Source organism: Nannobrachium achirus (assembly GCF_963921795.1).
Source record: "Nannobrachium achirus genome assembly, chromosome: 24".
Lineage (NCBI taxonomy): Eukaryota > Metazoa > Chordata > Actinopteri > Myctophiformes > Myctophidae > Nannobrachium > Nannobrachium achirus.
Genome location: NC_137831.1, coordinates 3,721,319 through 3,743,562, shown reverse-complemented (window position 1 = coordinate 3,743,562; position 22,244 = coordinate 3,721,319). Strand labels below are relative to the sequence as shown.

The window sequence follows — 22,244 nt, the reverse complement described above, 5'->3', positions numbered from 1 at the left end:
GCCAGGGTACCAGACAGTGATCACCTTTCTATGCCAGGGTACCAGTCAGTGATCACCTTTCTATGCCAGGGTACCAGTCAGTGATCACCTTTCTATGCCAGGGTACCAGTCAGTGATCACCTTTCTATGCCAGGGTACCAGACAGTGATCACCTTTCTATGCCAGGGTACCAGTCAGTGATCACCTTTCTATGCCAGGGTACCAGTCAGTGATCACCTTTCTATGCCAGGGTACCAGTCAGTGATCACCTTTCTATGCCAGGGTACCAGTCAGTGATCACCTTTCTATGCCAGGGTGCCAGACAGTGATCACCTTTCCCTGTGCATGTTGGCACCCATGGCCGTGTCTAAGGTTGCCATACATGCCTGGATTACACTGTTACAGAACTGTTCTTTACATTAGTTTTGTGTCCTATTTATAGCATATACTGTCTGTCAAACTGTTCTGAATGTACGAGTTGACTTCCATAATGTTTTGATTTCATATTCCTGTCACCCTACTAGGTGTGTTAGGAGTTACAGACGCTGTGCGGGAAATCTCACTGGACAACAAGGTGCGTGTGTGTGTGTGTGTGTGCGTGCGTGCGTGCGTGCGTGCGTGCGTGTGTGTGTGTGTGATTAAAACCGTGCCTCCATCTTCATTCTCCTCATTATTACAGGTCATGTGAATACAAGTAAAGCAAAGCCAGATGCTGCTGGCGACGGCAGAAAAAGATGGCAGTCTGGAATTCATTTGGCCCTCCTCAGCTTTACTTACTGTAGCATTAACTCTGTTCTTGAAAGAGTTTGATGCGTGAAAGCAAAGCATAACTTTGACTAACGTTGACTATTGAAAAATAGCAGATCTACAGTTACAGTACATCTGCTATTTTGAAACACCTTGAAATGTGAGAATCACTGATGTTTTTTAGAAGGCATTTCTAGAATTTAGACCAGGAACCCCTATACGTAGTAACTCTACCCTTCAATCCGGAAAACCCTTTTAGGGTGGTGTTGTTGTTGTACAGTATACAGATGTACAGTATAGCAACATATATTTTTTTGTATTGTACAGTATATAGCAACAGACATTGTTTGTATTGTAAATGTGATAATTTGATGACCAGCATTGGTTCCCTATGGAGACACAAATAGCCTGCTCAAATTATTGTCTTAGGAATGCGACAAAAACAAAACAAAATATTGAGTAATCGATAGAGAAAAAGTCATTTCGGGGGTGAACTATCCCTTTAATGGTGTTAAATCTGTCTTGAACTGGGGAATTAGAACACAATCAGATGTACTGCATGTAAGCTACTCTCTATCCAGCCTTTCCACAATGGCTTTGACAACTTAATCATAATTGAAACTACACTTCTGTTTGAGTGCTTCCAACAGGGGTGCATCTCTCCAATCCGACATGTCTCCTTTCCGACATTTCTCCATTCCGACACTAACCCTATCTCTAACCCTAACCCTAAACCTAACCCCTATGGGAGTGTCGCCACTCCGACAATAAGAAGTCAATTTCAGAGTGGCGACATGTCGGAATGGAGAGAGCCTCCCTTCCAACAGACCTCTGAATCTCATGTTTTCTTCCCTTTCTGCTGGAGAAACATTTCCATGGAATGAATCACCATATAAACAAGGCCAGCAGTGAAGCCAGTGGGTTTTAACCTCACAACAACAACAACCACATTACTGCAGTTACACAGGAGCAGGACAATGAACTGGAATGTAGAACAAATAACAAACTTAATCTGACTCATATAGGTTAACCAAATAGCAGGTTTTTGGCCAACAAATCGACATGGAAAAAGTTGTAATACATGTCTTTGTGATTAATCACTTAAGACCTGTATTATTAGACTTGAATGTGCAAAGGTGGATTATACTGTATATAGCTGATCTACAAGCTCACAGCTAGGGGTGTAACGATACATTTTAACAGCGATACGATATGCATCATGATGCATGTTGGACGATACGATACATGGACGATGTTGTTCGTTCATGGCAATATGATAGGATTCATTATTTAAAATCAATACAGTAGATATTTTGCCAAAAAGTCATACAAATATGTGTGAAACGTGGATAATGCAGGTTTTTTTAAGGGGGATTTTCTTTTATTATCGATAAGTAAATAAAGAATGATTCTCTGGTAAATACATGGACATGTATTTGAACACATCATGACACCTGAGCTTGTAGATCTGCCATTTTCCCCACATTTCTTTGTGCTGTTGGGGCTTGCAGCCACACAAAGCTGGATATTTAGGCTGGGAAACTGGTTATTTTTTAAACCGGATAAATAAGTGAAGACATTGAAAAATATCCGATTCACTGGATCCGTGTAGACAGGGAACCCGAATATCTCTGAAGACTTTACTGTGTGTGTGTGTGTGTGTGTGTGTGTGTGTGTGTGTGTGTGTGTGTGTGTGTGTGTGTATGCTTGTCCCCCTAGTGGAGGTCTGGGATCTCAGATTATATTAGACCTAGATATCTTTGTCGTGTGGACCTAGATATTTTTCTATGTGGATATCTGATAAACCGGGATATATGAAATATTCAGCTCCATCTGGCGCCTTAGACAAAGCCGAACCGAATTAAATTCAGCTCTAAAAGTGGAGTATGCATGGCAGGGGTATGCAGCTGCCATACCCTGGGTCCAGGGGGGGAAATAAAAGTTACCTTTAAATATAAATCCATGAATGTCTCTTTGTCTATCTGTATTATGTTGTTAAATTACAGTAAAATAACTACAACATTTAACAAAATGGTCACTTAAACAAGGTATTGTGGCACGTTTACTAACATGCCAAGTTTAGCTGCTCTTGAACAACCATTCCAGGCTGCCATATCCAGCCCAAGAAACCGTAGAAACGGGGGGAAATAGAATGTACTTCTTAAGGTATGGCAACATGACTGGTGTCTTGCACGCGCGCCTTCACGCGTGCAAGACACCAGTCATGTTGCCATACCTTAGCTTTTTCTGAACTGACGCCACTGATGCATGGGCTCTAAGGTTTCCTCTCCTTCTCCAGGACAACATGAACATGAACGTGAACTCTGGAGCGGGTGGCGACGGAGACGACGACGATGATGATGAGGATGGAGAAGCAGCAGACATGGAAGGTAAGAGCTCTGCACGGGTCTGAAATGACCCACACCCAGTGTTGTACCCGAACGCGTTCAAAGAACAATCGTTCACGAACACGTTCATATTTTGGGCGAACGTGAACTGAACGTAATTGTTTTTGCTTGATGAACGATATTGTCGAACGCGGTCATTCTGACGCCCGTGAACGGCGTTCGTCGGCCGTTCATGCGGCGGTCCACGCCTCCGCGGTCGTCTGTCCTCTCTCTCTCTCTCTCTATGGGGCTGTTAAGTATGACATCATTTTGTAGGCAGAGGAGCATTTCTGCCCCCAGTTTCCGTGAATCTTTTTACTATTTTTACTATTTACACATTTTTCTTCTCTTTGTTGTTGAAAGGAAAGTGTTAGAATTATACTTTAGTCGTTATTTTTGTCTCGGATCTGTTGAAAATAGCGAGGGACAGAAAATACTCTGGGGGCAGATTCTCCTCTGCCTACAAAATGATGTCACGGCTTAAAAGCCCCATATATATATAATATATATATATATCCGTATTAGCCCGAATATAGTACGACTCTGATTATAAGACGACCCCTATTTTTCAATTATCATTTTTGGAAAAAATATATAAATATTATATATTATATATTAGGTTATTTATAAAGAAAAACGTTTTTTATTGGAAAATCATCATAGAAAAGCTCATACAGAGATAACATTCTGCTGTATTGTATTGCATTAACCAATTCATACTGAAAATCAGCTCCTCATAATGTGTATCAGAATAGAATACAGTCCACACAGCATACTGCTGGGGAATAAAAAACACTACATTTCCCATCAAGCTCAGCGGCTCGTTTCGTCATTCAGATGCGACTCTCCATTGTAAACAGGAACCACAGGATACTAGGCAGCCAGCATTAGCTTCATTGTGCTTCATTTACTGTTTGGATTAAACTTCCACGCTAAGGATCTCATGTGCGGCCGTCATCCACGCCGATGTTCGCGAGGACTACGCACACGCACGCGCCCCGGTAAGTTCAATGCCAAAGTCATCCGACTTTGCCAAACGAAACGTGAAATGAGCAGCGTCCAAATTTCGCTGCGCAGTTTGTAGACAGTGTACGGTAATCACCGTAACAGCTCGCTTGGGCTGTGAGTGACAGAGCAGAGAAAGGTCCTGAAAGATACATAACGTATCTCCCCGGTGAAAAGTCTAAGGCCCAATTATAGGACGACTCTCCATTTTGAGGATATGTTTATTAGAATAAAATATCGTCCTAAATTCGGGCCAATACGGTATATATATATATATATATATATATATTTTAATAGCCAAAAGTATAACAAAAATTATGATTAAAAAAAGAACGAAAAATAACTAAGTTAGTTCATTTTGGGGAACCATGAACTTTAGTTCAAAATATAGAATTATGAACTATGAAATGAACTAGTTCATTTTAGAAGTTCTGAACTTGAACTTGAACTAGTTTTCAAAGTGAACTTTCCCAACACTGCCCAGACCCAGAGCAGGGTTTCATGAAGGTCTGAAATGACCCAGACCAGAGCAGGGTTTCATGAAGGTCTGAAATGACCCAGACGCAGAGCAGGGTTTCATGAAGGTCTGAAATGACCCAGACCCAGAGCAGGGTTTCATGAAGGTCTGAAATGACCCAGACCAGAGCAGGGTTTCATGAAGGTCTGAAATGACCCAGACCCAGAGCAGGGTTTCATGAAGGGTCTGAAATGACCCAGACCCAGAGCAGGGTTTCATGAAGGGTCTGAAATGACCCAGACCCAGAGCAGGGTTTCATGAAGGGTCTGAAATGACCCAGACCCAGAGCAGGGTTTCATGAAGGGTCTGAAATGACCCAGACCCAGAGCAGGGTTTCATGAAGGGTCTGAAATGACCCAGACCCAGAGCAGGGTTTCATGAAGGGTCTGAAATGACCCAGACCCAGAGCAGGGTTATATGAAGGGTCTGAAATGACCCAGACCCAGAGCAGGGTTTCATGAAGGGTCTGAAATGACCCAGACCCAGAGCAGGGTTTCATGAAGGTCTGAAATGACCCAGACCCAGAGCAGGGTTTCATGAAGGGTCTGAAATGACCCAGACCCAGAGCAGGGTTATATGAAGGTCTGAAATGACCCAGACCCAGAGCAGGGTTATATGAAGGGTCTGAAATGACCCAGACCCAGAGCAGGGTTTCATGAAGGTCTGAAATGACCCAGACCCAGAGCAGGGTTTCATGAAGGTCTGAAATGACCCAGACCCAGAGCAGGGTTTCATGAAGGTCTGAAATGACCCAGACCAGAGCAGGGTTTCATGAAGGTCTGAAATGACCCAGACCAGAGCAGGGTTTCATGAAGGGTCTGAAATGACCCAGACCCAGAGCAGGGTTTCATGAAGGTCTGAAATGACCCAGACCCAGAGCAGGGTTATATGAAGGGTCTGAAATGACCCAGACCCAGAGCAGGGTTTCATGAAGGCCATGGCCGCCGTTGCCCCTCAGTTTGGCCGTGTTCCCCTCAAAACAATGGCATGACCTGAGGCCACAGTGGGCTTAATGCCACCAGCTGACTGTACCACTTTCTCTCTGTCTCTCTCTTTGTAGACAGTAGACATTTCTTGTCATGTAGACACCAGTGTCTTTTGTTGAGATTCTGAAATCTGAACTCCCCATCTTTAAACCAATCCAGTGACTTTGATTGCTGCAGGGCTGAGCATGGATCAGATTGTAAATACCATAATTTATCTATTTCACTGCAGATTAGGTTACCATCCCTAACCTTTATATTAAAAGAAGAAAAAAATAATTATCTTTCAATGGACTAAAATCTTGTTTTATTTGATGGCTTTCCTGCCCTGGCATTTGGCCTTTGTGCCCTCAGAAAGTTGACAACACCAAAGGCCAAGTGGCCACAACATTCCAGGCCTGCCCAGACCCTAAGCCATACATGGGCAACTGGCGGCCCGGGGGCCACATGCGGCCCCCACCTTCACTTAATGCGGCCCTCAGCTTAATACCAGAATACTGATATTGATTTCAGCTGTTACAATTACAACCATGATCTGCTTTAATTCCGTCAGTCTATATTAGTAGCTTAATCATTGTTTTTGTATTTAGGTTCATGAAGTTAACACGAGTGAGTATATAAATGCGTTTGAAATTAAATCAAAATGTTACATTTCAGGATTCCAATTAAAACATAACAAAAAAATTATTCAGGATTCCAATTCAAAAGAAGCAAAAATAGCCGATCTACATGCTCCAAACGCATCGCAGCGCGATGCGTTTTGAGCTTGTAGATCGGCTATTTTTGCTTCTTTTGTATGAGATACTAGAATGACGTAGCAATATGACGTAGCAATATGCAATGAATGTGGCCCTCTGGAGTGAAGGTGGAAATATAGTGGCCCTCACCATCATCAAAGTTGCCCACCCCTGCCCTAAGCTAACACATCTCTGTATGAGGATCTGGGGGTCCTCCCACAGATGTGGTCCGTATCCAGGAGACTCCTGCTGGATCCAGGAGGGTTGGCAGCCCTGCCACACAGGGACAAGGACCCCCGGAAGAAAATATATAAAATGATTGAAAATGTTCCAAAGATATATTTTTTTAAATATCTTTACAAAATAGCAGACGTACAAGCTTGTAGTTCTGCTATATCTTTGGAATAGCTAACCCACAATTGGTTAAGATGGGGACCCCTGGGAGTACCCGGGTTTTCTATTTTTATTAGGGGACCCGTGTAAAGCTCTAGTGTGTATTGTAGTGTGTACTGTTGTGTGTGCGTGCGTGCATGCATGCATGCATGCATGCGTGCGTTTGTGCGTGCACCTCCTGAAGTGGTGCACACATGCTGTCTGTGTAATGAAAAGCAGCTTCTGTCATGTGAGCCATCGTTCCCTTGTTAACAATATCCTCCTCTCTCCACATGTCTCCTCCTCAGAGTACGAAGAGAGCGGCCTGTTGGAAACAGACGAGGTAGGAGCACTGTGGAGCGTGTGTGTGTTCATTTTGGGGTGGAGGGAACAGTGTGTGTGTGTGTGTGAATAAACACTATAGCAATGATTACTGTCACAATATAGAGCTGTTTAACACTTTTACTGAACAAACACTCTATAGCAATGATTACTGTCACAATATAGAGCTATTTAACACTGTTACTGAACAAACACTCTATAGCATGATTACTGTCACAATATAGAGCTATTTAACACTGTTACTGAACAAACACTCTATAGCAATGATTACTGTCACAATATAGAGCTATTTAACACTGTTACTGAACAAACACTCTATAGCAATGATTACTGTCACAATATAGAGCTATTTAACACTGTTACTGAACAAACACTCTATAGCAATGATTACTGTCACAACATAGAGCTATTTAACACTGTTACTGAACCAACACTCTATAGCAATGATTACTGTCACAATATAGAGCTATTTAACACTGTTACTGAACAAACACTCTATAGCAATGATTACTGTCACAATATAGAGCTATTTAACACTGTTACTGAACAAACACTCTATAGCAATGATTACTGTCACAATATAGAGCTATTTAACACTGTTACTGAACAAACACTATAGCAATGATTACTGTCACAATATAGAGCTATTTAACACTGTTACTGAACAAACACTCTATAGCAATGATTACTGTCACAATATAGCGCTATTTAACACTGTTACTGAACAAACACTCTATAGCAATGATTACTGTCACAATATAGAGCTATTTAACAATGTTACTGAACAAACACTCTATAGCAATGATTACTGTCACAATATAGAGCTATTTAACACTGTTACTGAACAAACACTCTATAGCAATGATTACTGTCACAATATAGAGCTATTTAACACTGTTACTGAACAAACACTCTATAGCAATGATTACTGTCACAACATAGAGCTATTTAACACTGTTACTGAACCAACACTCTATAGCAATGATTACTGTCACAACATAGAGCTATTTAACACTGTTACTGAACAAACACTCTATAGCAATGATTACTGTCACAATATAGAGCTATTTAACACTGTTACTGAACAAACACTCTATAGCAATGATTACTGTCACAATATAGAGCTATTTAACACTGTTACTGAACAAACACTATAGCAATGATTACTGTCACAATATAGAGCTATTTAACACTGTTACTGAACAAACACTCTATAGCAATGATTACTGTCACAATATAGCGCTATTTAACACTGTTACTGAACAAACACTCTATAGCAATGATTACTGTCACAATATAGAGCTATTTAACAATGTTACTGAACAAACACTCTATAGCAATGATTACTGTCACAATATAGAGCTATTTAACACTGTTACTGAACAAACACTCTATAGCAATGATTACTGTCACAATATAGAGCTATTTAACACTGTTACTGAACAAACACTCTATAGCAATGATTACTGTCACAATATAGAGCTATTTAACACTGTTACTGAACAAACACTCTATAGCAATGATTACTGTCACAATATAGAGCTATTTAACACTGTTACTGAACAAACACTATAGCAATGATTACTGTCACAATATAGCGCTATTTAACACTGTTACTGAACAAACACTCTATAGCAATGATTACTGTCACAATATAGAGCTATTTAACACTGTTACTGAACAAACACTCTATAGCAATGATTACTGTCACAATATAGAGCTATTTAACACTGTTACTGAACAAACACTCTATAGCAATGATTACTGTCACAATATAGAGCTATTTAACACTGTTACTGAACAAACACTCTACAGCAATGATTACTGTCACAATATAGAGCTATTTAACACTGTTACTGAACAAACACTCTATAGCAATGATTACTGTCACAATATAGAGCTGTTTAACACTGTTACTGAACAAACACTATAGCAATGATTACTGTCACAATATAGAGCTGTTTAACACTGTTACTGAACAAACACTCTATAGCAATGATTACTGTCACAATATAGAGCTGTTTAACACTGTTACTGAACAAACACTCTATAGCAATGATTACTGTCACAATATAGAGCTATTTAACACTGTTACTGAACAAACACTCTATAGCAATGATTACTGTCACAATATAGAGCTATTTAACACTGTTACTGAACAAACACTCTATAGCAATGATTACTGTCACAATATAGAGCTATTTAACACTGTTACTGAACAAACACTCTATAGCAATGATTACTGTCACAATATAGAGCTATTTAACACTGTTACTGAACAAACACTCTATAGCAATGATTACTGTCACAATATAGAGCTGTTTACTGAACAGACACTACTCTATAGTAATGATTACTGTCATAATGTAGTGTTATTTAGCACTTATTTTAACCAAATAAAATGACTTGCCCTTCCTTTAAGGCCACCTTGGACACCAGTAAAATGATGGACGCCACCAAAGCCAAAGCGGAGGCGGGCAGTGAAGACGCCATCCTGCAGACCAGAACATACGACCTGTACATCACTTACGACAAATACTACCAGACCCCTCGACTCTGGCTCTTTGGCTATGATGAGGTACTACACGCACGCACGCACGCACTCACACTCACACTCATGCACACCCACACACACATTCTGCAAAAATAGTGCTATATAAGCTTGTAGATGCAGAGATTTGATCTATAGAGGGGCATGCGCATGCATAAAGTGAATGGCTACTCGAGTACGTGGCAAAGTGAGTTTAACATAGTTTAATGTTGTTTAATGCAATCAGACAGGACTTTTCTGTTTGGATGTTTGGGCTGTCAAGGCCAGAAAGTAGTATTTTTTGCATTTTGCCACTCAGTAGGCGTTCCTGCATAACTTCCTGAGTTATGAAGGATCAACTAGGATTAAGTGTTTACAAGTTATTTTGAGGCAACAATGGCTACATTTCTTGGGGACATTGATCCAACTATTCAATTCAATTAGATTCTAGCAGTGTTGTTTTTGACAGCAATTCTTGATAGTCTTTTAAATAAAATGTAATTTAGTTTTAGTCATAATTTAGTGACCTGAAAAGTATTCGTTTTAGTCTAATTTTAGTCGACTAAATATCATAAGATTTTAGGCGACTAAAGCTACAGTTGATTTAGTCGACTAAAATGTATTTTGGCAGGCCTTGATGGCATCGTAATGACTGATTTTACACTTCGTTGTGTGATGAAAATAGCAGATCTACAAGATCACAAACGACGCGTTGTGAGCTTGTAGATCTGCTATTTTCAGCGCGCAACACCTGAGAGCAACCAAACATAAAATGACTCTCTTCTCCACCAGTCCCTCCCTGACGTTTTAGTCTAGTTTTTATTTTGTTGACGAAATTGTCAATATATTTAGTCTTAGTTTTAGTCACCACAGCTTAGTTTTTCTTTAGTTTTTATTTAGTTTTCGTCAGTGAAAAAACACAGTCGACAAACATTTTTCGTCATAGTTTTAGTCGACGAAATCAACACTGGATTCCAGTTCAACGTTTTATAGTGCAGTGGAATCATTTTATATTTAGAGCAGAGAGACAGATACCCCACGTTATCCCCCCACCCTGGACAACATCTGTACCCCACCCTGGACAACATCTGTGTGTCATTGTTGTGACCGTGGCATCGGGGGGGAAAGAAAAGGGAAGAACGAGGAAACACTGTCTTCCTTGACTGTCGGGGAGAAAGATCAACTTGAGAGAAAAGGTTTTTATAATGTCATGTTTACAGTAACCTGCTGGAGATATTCTACTATGCTGCCTACAGTATGAGACCATTTAGATCAGGGGTCTTCAACAGGGGGTCCTCAGAGTTACTACAGGGGGTCCTCAGAGTTACTACAGGGGGTCCTCAGAGTTACTACAGGGGGTCCTCAGAGTTACTACAGGGGGTCATCAGAGTTACTACAGGGGGTCATCAGAGTTACTACAGGGGGTCCTCAGAGTTACTACAGGGGGTCCTCAGAGTTACTACAGGGGGTCCTCAGAGTTACTACAGGGGGTCCTCCAAATATTTGTGTGATAGAAGCTTTTTTTTCTCCTCCTTTTCTATATGAACCACTTGAACCCTAGCGTCCATATTCTGAGAACTGTAGACAAAAATAGCAGATCTACAAGCTCACAACGCCTCGCAGCGCAAGGCGCTGTGAGCTTGTAGATCAGCTATTTTAGTGTAGAGGGGAACAAGAGCAGACTAAGTACAGAGTGAAAGGTCAAGTTTATTATGTATTGACGGTTCAAGTGGTTAAATATCTGAAAACACAAATTTATATGAATCCAAAATACACTGATGATTGTGCTGTTAAACAATGTAATGAAACTAGAATTAGAATCCCTCTGAATTTATTCCCAGCTTCCACCTTTCTCAACAACCAGCAGCAAACAGCTGAATAGCCGACTGCCAGTTGTAAAATGAACATGTGTGTAATCTGTGTAAAACAATGTCATAGGAGTGTTGCATGGGAGCCCCCTTCTGTCTCCTTTGTGCAACTGCACTCTTTCTGGTTTGATTGATTGAAGAGTTCATTTTGCAATAGAAAAAAGTACAGTTTCATGACAGCACACATCACTGGTAGGTCAAGGAGATCCTAGTAAGCCTTACGCCTTATTTGCACAGGAACCACTTTAAGTATCTCATATAACATTGAAAGACAGATGCTGATACAGATTATAATATGTTAAAACATACACATACCACTTTAGCCCTATACCTTGCCTATTTGAAAATAGCCGATCTACAAGCTCACAACGCATTGCGAAGCGTTGTGAGCTTGTAGATCTGCTATTTTCAAACATTTTACTTTTACTTTTAGTACTTTAAGTACATTTTAATGCCAATACTTTTGTACTTTTACTCAAGTACATTTTGAATTCTGGACTTTTACTCGTAACAGAGTACTTCTACAATGCATTATTGATACTTTTACTTAAGTAGAAAATGTGAGTACTTTTTCCACCACTGCTTTGGCTTTGGCAATGTAAACATATGTTTTCTCATGCCAATAAAGCCCATTGAATTGAATGTGTGTGGTTACTAACCATGCAACCTCTCCCCTCCCAGGACAGACAACCTCTGAGTGTAGATCAGATGTATGAGGACATCAGCCAGGACCACGTGAAGAAGACCGTCACCATAGAGAACCACCCCCACCTGCCCCCACCCGCCATGTGCTCCGTACACCCCTGCAGGTCAGACCCCCCCCCCCCCCCCCCCACCCCACCCTGCAGGTCAGAACCTCTCTAGTCTCGCGTGGCCAGACTGTTGCCTCCGCGATTTGGGCAAATGCTCCCGGCATACAGTCTGGCAAACGGAAGAAGAAACAATGAGTGCGAGATAAAGCGAATGTGACGCAACCGCTCCCTTGGTGCAGTAGCAATAACATGTCCTACTGAAAGCGTTATGTCTCCTTTCAACATTTCTGGGGGCTTTATTTTGTCTTTCTCTGGTGTTATTGGTGTCACCTCCATGATGTTTTCAAACGTTTTCTTAAACTATACACTCATAACAATAATAGGCAGCTTGAATGACTTTGTCTGAGCTATTGTGTTTCTGTTATGTTTCCAATGGGACTACAGTTCAGTGCAGCAGTGGCTACTTCCGATACTCGCCGTTCGGGAGCTGCCGTTCCAGACTATATAGCATTCAGAGATTGTGGAATAGTTGTCTGGCTACGTGAGACTAGAACCTCCCCCACCTAATGCCCTAGCTGACTGTACTTTCTCCTCTGCCTCTTTCTTGTCAATATGTAGACAGTAGACACCAGTGTCTCTTTCTTGTCATGTAGACACCAGTGTGTTTTATTGAGATTCTGAAATCAGATTGTAAATACCATCATTTATCTATTTCACTGCAGATTAGGTTATCATCCCTAACCCTTAAATTCAACACATTATTTCAATGGACCAAAATCTTGTTTAATTTGATGGCCTTCCTGCCCTGGCATTTGGCCTTTGTGCCCTCAAAAACTTTACAACGCAAGATTTCGGTGGAATTTAAAATAAGTCATATTGTATAGCTATTAAATTTGGTGTGAATTCTGGCCATATGCAATATGGACACATACCTAAACATTTATAAGTAAAGTAAAACAATATGTATATATATATATGTATATATATATATATATGTATATATATATATATATATATATATATATATATATATATATATATATATATATATATATACATACACACACACACACACATACTCTTCTCTTTCAGACACGCTGAGGTGATGAAGAGAATCATTGAGACTGTATAATAATAATAATATAATAATAATAATATATAATAATTATTATAACTTGTGTTCTCTTTCGGACACGCTGAGGTGATGAAGAAGATCATTGAGACTCTATAATAATAATAATAATAATATAATAATATATAATAATTATTATAACTTGTGTTCTCTTTCAGACACGCTGAGGTGATGAAGAAGATCATTGAGACGGTGGCAGAAGGAGGAGGAGAGCTGGGAGTTCATATGTATCCTTTAATACTTTATTACTTTATGTACAGTATTACATTCATATGTATCCTTTAATACTTTATGTACAGTATTACATTCATATGTATCCTTTAATACTTTATGTACAGTATTACATTCATATGTATCCTTTAATACTTTATTAATACTTTATTAACAGTTATTACATTCATATGTATCCTTTAATACTTTATTATTATTACTGTGCAAACCGCTTTTTCTGCATATTTTTCTGCATCTTTTTTCCCCTACTTCGTAGGACTATAAAATGTCTAGTGTGGAACACAAGAGTAGCAAGAGTAGCGATGTGTTTTGAGCTTGTAGATTGGCTATTATAGTATTGGTGTGCCGTGTGTACCCATAATGCATCACGTTCTCCCTTAACCAGAAGCCTCAGGTATCTTTTGATTTTCCTGAAATTCGTCCAGGCCGTCATTCCTACAATAGAATACGACTACACCAGGCACTTCACCATGTAGCTCTCACACACACACACACACACACACACACACACACACACACACACACACACACACACACACACACACACACTGCGTCCCTGTGGTCTGGAAGCTGCAGTGAGCAGCAGCCCAGAGAGATGCCTTTCAGGAACGTGGGTGTTAAACTCTGACTTCTTGGGACGGGGAAAGGGCAGGACTAACCTCACCTCACCAGTCTTTCCCGGGAGAAAGCCTGGTGTTCGTTTACAACGGGCCGTTTGATCCGGTCTGGGTGGAAACCACAAGCAGAAGAAGCGGCGTTGCTCTGATTTGGTTCCCCCCGTTTGTTTCCCCAATCCCTATTAAAATGCTCCAGTAGCCTACACTGTAAGGCCTTTTCACTGCAGAATTACAGTAAAGTACTGGCAACACGTTATCTTTTAATTGATGTCTTTTTGGCAGTCTCTTCCTGTATTTGGAATTACAGTATATTACTGAAAATAGATGTACAGTTAAATACTGCATTCCTGCTCAAAGTTTTTCCAGTAACTTACTGTATTCCTTCTCTAAGTTTCTCAGTAACTTACTGTATATTAGTATAGTAGTATTTAAACTAAATCTATACTGTCTGATACTAATACAGTATAATACTGTTTGGATTTTGCTATACATTTACAGCAAGGGCTAACAGTGTAGTGTAGCAGACCTGCCAACCCGTACGCATTTTGCGTACTTTGCACGCATTTTAAGTGTCAATACGCAGGTACGCTATTTCCCCTCATTGCTACGCAACTTTGGGGGATCTGCAGCGCACGCATCTGCAGCACACTATTGAAGTGAAACATTTTTGGTCCCTGCCGTGTAGTTCCTCCCAGGCACCACTTGAATGGTGTGTGAATGGGGCGCATGGCGCTGGGGAGCACTAGAACAGAAGGTATGCTCTTTTTTTGTCGTCAGAAGAAGAATTTAACCGGATGGAAAGCGGTTTGTTTTGGTTTCATGTCAGCATGTAGTCAGCTGCTGTCGCCGCTGGGTTTGTACATATATCGGCGATATTAATCAGATTAATTTAGATAAACGGAGAATGGCCGTGTTGTGCGAGTCGTCGGAGTCGATGCTGTTGCACAGGGACAATTCGCCCCCCACAATGCTGCCTGTAGTATAACAGGTAATATATAAACGTGCAATAATATTACACTATTAAATTGCGGTCGCCACCGCTACAGCTTGTTCTGTATGAAGCCCGTGGAAAACTTGTGACGCAGGTCGTAGTACAGTAAACTGGAACATACATTGACCATGATTGGGCTTTAGAGTAAATATCCATCTCTAAAGCTATCTCTAAATGAGTATGAATGAATGAATTAGGAGGACTATATGTATTGTCAAAAACATTAAAGGTGAACAAGTTATTTATCACCTGTGAATATATGAAGACATTAATGGTTTGTTAACAATGAGTAGCCTGTATCCTCTATGAATGAATATACAGACTAGACGGTATGTGATCTATACACAATGTAGGCCTATATATCAATTAATGAATGCACTAGAAACCTACATGAGTTGAATACTTTCAACTTCATGCAAATCATGCACAGAAAGGTGGTTTTATTTAGGCTGCTCAATTAACAATGTTTAACAAAGACACAGGTAAATATTTAAAGGTAAATAGCCTACCTGACAATGTAAAGCTATTTTGCTATTTGAATAACATGATTATGTTGATGTATGTTCATTCATTAAGTCACTGGTGAGACTGTTTTGCTAGTCTATTGTTAACTAACTCTGAGCAAGTGCAGTTAGTTGATTTTATTAAAGATTTGTCAACAATATTGCCAAAGCAACACTGTATTGCCTGGTAATACTAGCCTACTTTTTCTCCAGACCAAATGGCATTTTTATTTAAAAGGTTGTTCTAACATCTTGCCCCACCCAAAAAGGTGCATGGAACCCCCCAAAATATACGCTGTTTTGTGCGGGAAAACAACAAAAATTGCACCGCGGGCGCTGCGTGGGCGCTGCGGGCGCCGCGCGGGCACTTCGTGCCCGCGCATGAGTACTCAAAAAAATTTGCCAGGGTTGGCAGGTCTGGTGTAGTCTTGCCAGTCGCTACGAGTTGGACTAAAATATGCATATACCAAACTAATTATCCAAAGGCAAAACTACGCCGCATCAAGGGGTTTAATAGGTAGGCCCTAAAAGTATGTCCTTGAGCGCAGGGGAATTATTTTGGGTTAAAACTGCTTCCGGTTTGATAGTTCCGGCCGTCTAGAGTGGTTTCCGCTCCCGACCGGATCAAACAGGCTGGGACAGGACAGGACCATCGGACCACCCAGAGGAAGGAGACGATCAAGTGCACACAAGCTACACTGTCTTCACCCAGCCATCGCTCTCTGTGTTGACTTGTTTAACCCATTTAGGGCCTAGAATTATTGAATGCTTAGCAGATATACAAGCTCGCAGCGCGGCACCGAGTGCCGTGCTGTGAGCTTGTAGATCTGCTATTTTTGAAAAATCTTGAAAATTAGAATTTTGACACGATTCTATAAGTGTCTTTTGAATCCTTCTAAGGTTTTTTGAAAAAACAGGTGTTTCTATAGCAGCAATCTGGCCAGCCATCGTCAAAGAAAAGGTCCTTTTCACTTAACTGGAGCTCAGTTAGTCTGTTCTTGAGAGACTACTATGTCAGTGGTTCTCAAACCTTTTCATGTGAAGGACCCCCAAAATGGCACGTATTTGGCCACGGACCCCCATTCAACATATTTAGTTCCAGGGACCACCCAGAAGCAAAATTTGAGTTACAAACGTTCCGCTTTGAAAATACATATATTCAAAGATTTGCACACATTTTTACGACTTTTTCAAAAATAGCAGATCTACAAGCTCGCAGCTGTGAGCTTGTATATCTGCTATTTTTCACTGGTTAAAGCATTCAATAATTCTAGCCTAATGTTGTTAGGAAGAATTGCGCTGTCTTCACTCAACTTCACACAAACCTTGTACGCAGCTCTATAGAGAATTGCTTCTCAAAGATGACAGTAGAGTGACAAGTTAAATGACAACTTTGTTTTTTCACAACAAGGGTTCATATTTCTGATTGTAATTAGAGGAAATAAAAAGTGAGTGTTAAAATGTTTTCATTGGCTTCGTTCTATTGTTTTATCGCGTTTACCGTGCTAAAATGTGGGGCATGCGTACGCATAGGGGCATGCGTACAAGTGGCTAAATATGTCTTTTTAGACACAATAAGCCAGCAATTTCTTTATTGCCATTTACAGTAACTAACACTTCTGGCCCCCATAAGTCACATCCAACCATGAAAGGTTGCGTTGTATCTTGGGAATGGGCTTATTCTGTGTAAAATGACATATTTAGCCACTTGTACGCATGTCCCCTACCACTGAAATAAGAATCTCTAAAACAATAGAAAGAAGTAAATGAAATAATTTTAACTCATCTTTTATATTATTTAATTACAATCTAAAATATGAACCGTTGTTGTGAAAAACTAAAGTTTTCCTTTAAGGTCTTTTAATACCTAATACTAAAAGACAATAAAATGGGAACATTACATTGTGAAAATGGCTGATCTACAAGCTCACAACGGCTTGCAACGCGAGGTTTTGTGAGCTTGAACCACTGCACTAGAGCCCCTATTCTGATTTGAACATTAACTAAACTATTACTATACTATAAAAATTGGCCACACATTGGTTAACTTGTCAAATAATAAAAGAAAGATGCAACAATTGTGAACATGTTGAGAACCGCTGCACTAAGAGCCCTGATTCTGATGTGAACGTCTGGTGAGAACATCTGATCTACAAGCTCACGTTGTGATGTCCTCTAAATCAGTAGTTCTCACACCGTTCAAGACTCTTTCAAAGATGTTCAATAAAAGCAGATGTGTACTTTACAGTTTATTTTAACAGCCAACGTATACGATCTAAAATGACTAAAGATTCTTTCCTGCTTTTGATGGATTAAGTGATTAAAGCCTACTTCATGCTTGTACGTACAGTATGATGAAAATGATTATCTCTGCTTGGCAGAAAAGCACGGGGGGAGGAGTTACAGTATTACACCAAATTCTGGGCCCCCCATGAATGATGTTCTTCATAGGGGGAGGGGGTTTAACCCATTTAGACTGGGAACGCATTATTACGCGTTATTGTTTGCTTTAACTATTGAAAAATAGCAGTTATATACAAGCTCACAGCGTGGCACCGAGTGCCACGCTGCAAGCTTGTAGATCTGCTATTTTTGAAAAATCGTGAAAAGGTCTTTCTGAATATTTCAAATCCTTGTTTCTATGTCCGTGGTGCTCAAACTTTTTTTCATGTTAAGGACCCCCAAAATGATATGTATTTGGCCACAGACCCCCATCTCAAAATATTTACTTCCAGGGACCCCCCAGAAGCAAAATTTGAGTTACAAACGTTCGCTTAAAAAAATACATATATTCAAAGATTTGCACAGATTTTCACGACTTTTCAAAAATAGCAGATCTACAAGCTTGAAGCGCGGCACTTGGTGTAGCGCTGTGAGCTTGTATATTTGCCATTTTTCAATAGTTAAGTATACAATAATTAAGGCCCCTCCATCTTGGGCCCTAGTAACTCCCACTTTCCCCCCCTTGTGACGCCCCTGCTTCCACGGCTAGTCTTACCAAACCACCACACAGATCAGCTCCAGATGTCTTGTTCCACACCACCAGGAGACCAAGCTACTCCCTCACTCTGTTTCACTGCTGGGAAACCCAATCACTACAGGTCTCCTCGTGAGCACCTCGTCTTCTAATGATGACGCTCTGATGATGACGTCGCTTGAAAAAAACGGGTTGCGGCGCGGATTGGATATTCGTTAGACCCACCCCCACCCCCCGCGCTCATTGGATCAGCCGAAGATTTTGGCTGATCACTGCCGATTCATGTACTCAGCTCCAGACCAGAGAAACAGTCCACTCTGAGAGTGGGCGGGGTCTATGGTCTGGAAGCAGGCTAGGATAGATTCTATAAGATGTTTAAATTCTTCCTAACCGTCTTTGGGCTTTGTTTCTCTTCCTGCGTGTTGGCTTTAGAATTTGTTTCTTTCCTGCTCCACTTCAGCAGACAACTTCTTTAGAGTGTGTGTGTGTGTGTGTGTGTGTGTGTGTGTGTGTGTGTGTGTGTGTGTGTGTGTGTGTGTGTGTGTGTGTGTGTGTGTGTGTGTGTGTGTGTGTGTGAAGTTGTTGTATGCTTTTAGATGTGCAGGGTTTTGTTGTAAAAAGTTAAGGATTGCAGCTTTAGTCACATCTATATAACGCCACTTTGTCTTAATGCTGCTGTCCTCTGTGTGTGTGTGTGTGTGTGTGTGTGTGTGTGTGTGTGTGTGGTTGTTAAGGCCTGGTGGTTTGGGGGGTGTTTGCGTTCACTTTGAACTGTATAGTAGGGCAGGAGAGAGGGGTCTACCAGCACCCCAATGACATGTTTTCGAAACCTGTTTTTTTTGGACCGTTATGATGTCTAGTTATGATTTCTGCTTGTTGCCGTCGCCAACTAATACCCCATGGGGTTCATTTTTAACCTTTTCTCACAACTATTCCCGATCTGAACCATACAATGGTCATAACAGAAAATGCCATAACGCTTGATGTAAACAACCTACAGGGACAAATGAACACACTTTTCTATATGATTTTGACCCAGGGAATTCATTAAAGTGGTTATTTTTAACATGTATGCACATCTTGACCCTATTTCAGGACAGAAACGGTGAAAAATAACCCAAAAATGTTCAAAACACGTCTATACTTCTCTTTGTACAGATAAATTAAGGTGTATTCTTTTGATACCACAGGTTTTTTAGGACCCTTATGATGTCTAGTTATGATTTCTGCTTGTTGCCGTGGTCAACTAATGTCCCATGGGGTTCATTTTTAACCTTTTCTCACATATCCCCAATTAGTGTGGGGATTTAGGGGAGCAAATGCTAATTTCGTGAGATTTTGACTTAAAGCGCGAAATTTTGCACAGATGTAGCCCAGGGCTTGCTCTAATGATTTAGCTAGGGCGCCCGAGTCTGCGACCTTCGGGGTCGCCACAGCGGTCAAATCAAGTTGGGCTTCCATTGACTTTCTATACAGGAGGAAAATACCCAGAAAAAGATTTTTTTTCTGGGTATTTAAGGAGGATCTGAGGGGTCTAACTAGGGGTTTGTCATGATGCTGAATCCATTGCAGGCATTTGTTTTGCACAAAAAACATTCTGTGGGCTAGAAATGGCCTCAGAAAACAATACACGTATGGGTGAGTATTCATGTTAGTCGGAGGCCTTAGGGTTTTTTTTTCTTGTGCTAATCAGTCTAAAAGTTCAAAATTTTGCACAGATGTAGCTCAGGGCATGTTCTAATGATTTAGCTAGGGCGCCCGAGTCTGCGACCTTCGGGGTCGCCACAGCACCCACACAACTCTGAAAAGTGATGACTCATCACTTTTCATCACTAAAGTCGATGGGAGCCCAACTTGATTTGGCCGCTGTGGCAACCCCGAATGTCGCAGACTCGGGCGCCCTAGTTAAATCATTAGAGCATGCCCTGAGCTACATCTGTGCAAAATCTTGAACTTTTAGACTGATTAGCACGAGAAAAAAAACCCTAAGGCCTCCGACTAACATGAATACTCACCCATACGTGTATTGTTTTCTAAGGCCATTTCTAGCCCACTGAATGTTTTTTGTGCAAAACAAATGCCTGCAATGGATTCAGCATCATGACAAACCCCTAGTTAGACCCCTCAGATCCTCCTTAAATACCCAGAAAAAAAATCTTTTGCTGGGTATTTTCCTCCTGTATAGAAAGTCAATGGAAGCCCAACTTGATTTGACCGCTGTGGAGACCCCGAAGGTCGCAGACTCGGGCGCCCTAGCTAAATCATTAGAGCAAGCCCTGGGCTACATCTGTGCAAAGTTTCGCGCTTTAAGTCAAAATTGCACGAATTTAGCATTTGCTCCCCTAAATCCCCACACTAATTGGGGATATGTGAGAAAAGGTTAAAAATTAACCCCATGGGACATTAGTTGACCACGGCAACAAGCAGAAATCATAACTAGACATCATAAGGGTCCTAAAAAACCTGTGGTATCAAAAGAATACACCTTAATTCATCTGTACAAAGAGAAGTATAGACGTGTTTTGAACATTTTTGGGTTATTCTTCGCCGTTTCTGTCCTGAAATAGGGTCAAGATGTGCTTAAATGTAAAAAATAACCACTTTAATGAATTCCCTGGGTCAAAATCATATAGAAAAGTGTGTTCATTTGTCCCTGTAGGTTGTTTACATCAAGCGTTATGGCATTTTCTGTTATGACCATTGTATGGTTCAGATTGGGAATAGTTGTGAGAAAAGGTTAAAAATGAACCCCATGGGGTATTAGTTGGCGACGGCAACAAGCAGAAATCATAACTAGACATCATAACGGTCCAAAAAAAACAGGTTTCGAAAACATGTCATTGGGGTGCTGGTAGACCCCTCTCTCCTGCCCTACTAGTACCTTCTTTCTGTTGTTTTGTTTTATTTTTTCAGTGTTTTTTGCTTTTTGCTTTGTCATGTGTGATGTGGTGTTTAGTCTTCCCTGCTGCAGTGTCTCTAGTCGTGAAATCCATGTTCTCTCCTCAGTGTTGTCCCAACTGATCGTATCGCAAAGGGTTCACAAACTTGACAGGCTGCCCCCCCCCCTCCCCTCCCCTCCAAAATAATCATATTAGTTTGTTTTCCTTCTTTCTTTCCTTTTTTTTAATAACTACCGTGTTCTCGACTGCAGCATGTCACGTACTGCAGTGGTGCTCAAACCTTTTTTAAAGGACAACTTTGTTTTTTTTACAACAAGGATTCATATTTTAGATAGTCGTTAGAGGAAAGAAAAGACTATGTTTTAAATGATTTCTTACTTCTTTGGGAGCATGCATGCAAGTGGCTAAATATGTATTTTTTGACACAATAAGCCCATTCCCAAGATGCACCGCAATCTTTCATGGGCAGATGTGACTTATGGGGGCTGGTAAATAGTAACAAAGAAATCACCAGTGTCTAAATAGACATATTTTTAGCCACTTGTACGCATGCCCCCACCCACTGAAATCAAAATACTAAAATCGCTAAAATGATAGAAAGCAGTAAATGAAAACATGTTAACAATCATCTTTTCTTTTCTCTAAAATATGAACCCTTGTTGCAAAAAAATCTA

The 22,244-nt window shown here is 40.6% G+C and overlaps 2 protein-coding genes across 2 annotated transcripts in view; one reads left to right on the top strand and one right to left on the bottom strand.

The window, feature by feature from the left end:
• The window catches only part of LOC308309327 (ubiquitin-like-conjugating enzyme ATG3), a gene marked incomplete at both ends in the record, with an annotated part of 29,379 nt that extends 15,321 nt beyond the window's left edge, over positions 1 to 14,058 (top strand). The window contains 7 exons of the mRNA XM_080754876.1: positions 504 to 553; positions 3,026 to 3,116; positions 7,036 to 7,070; positions 9,492 to 9,647; positions 12,149 to 12,276; positions 13,510 to 13,578; positions 13,977 to 14,058. Of these exons, the coding sequence (XP_080611002.1) occupies positions 504 to 553; positions 3,026 to 3,116; positions 7,036 to 7,070; positions 9,492 to 9,647; positions 12,149 to 12,276; positions 13,510 to 13,578; positions 13,977 to 14,058 (611 nt within the window). The remainder of the gene's footprint in view (positions 1 to 503; positions 554 to 3,025; positions 3,117 to 7,035; positions 7,071 to 9,491; positions 9,648 to 12,148; positions 12,277 to 13,509; positions 13,579 to 13,976) is intronic.
• Positions 1 to 22,244, bottom strand: part of LOC308309380 (uncharacterized protein) — a gene marked incomplete at both ends in the record, with an annotated part of 100,582 nt that overhangs the window by 61,863 nt on the left and 16,475 nt on the right. The window lies entirely within an intron of this gene.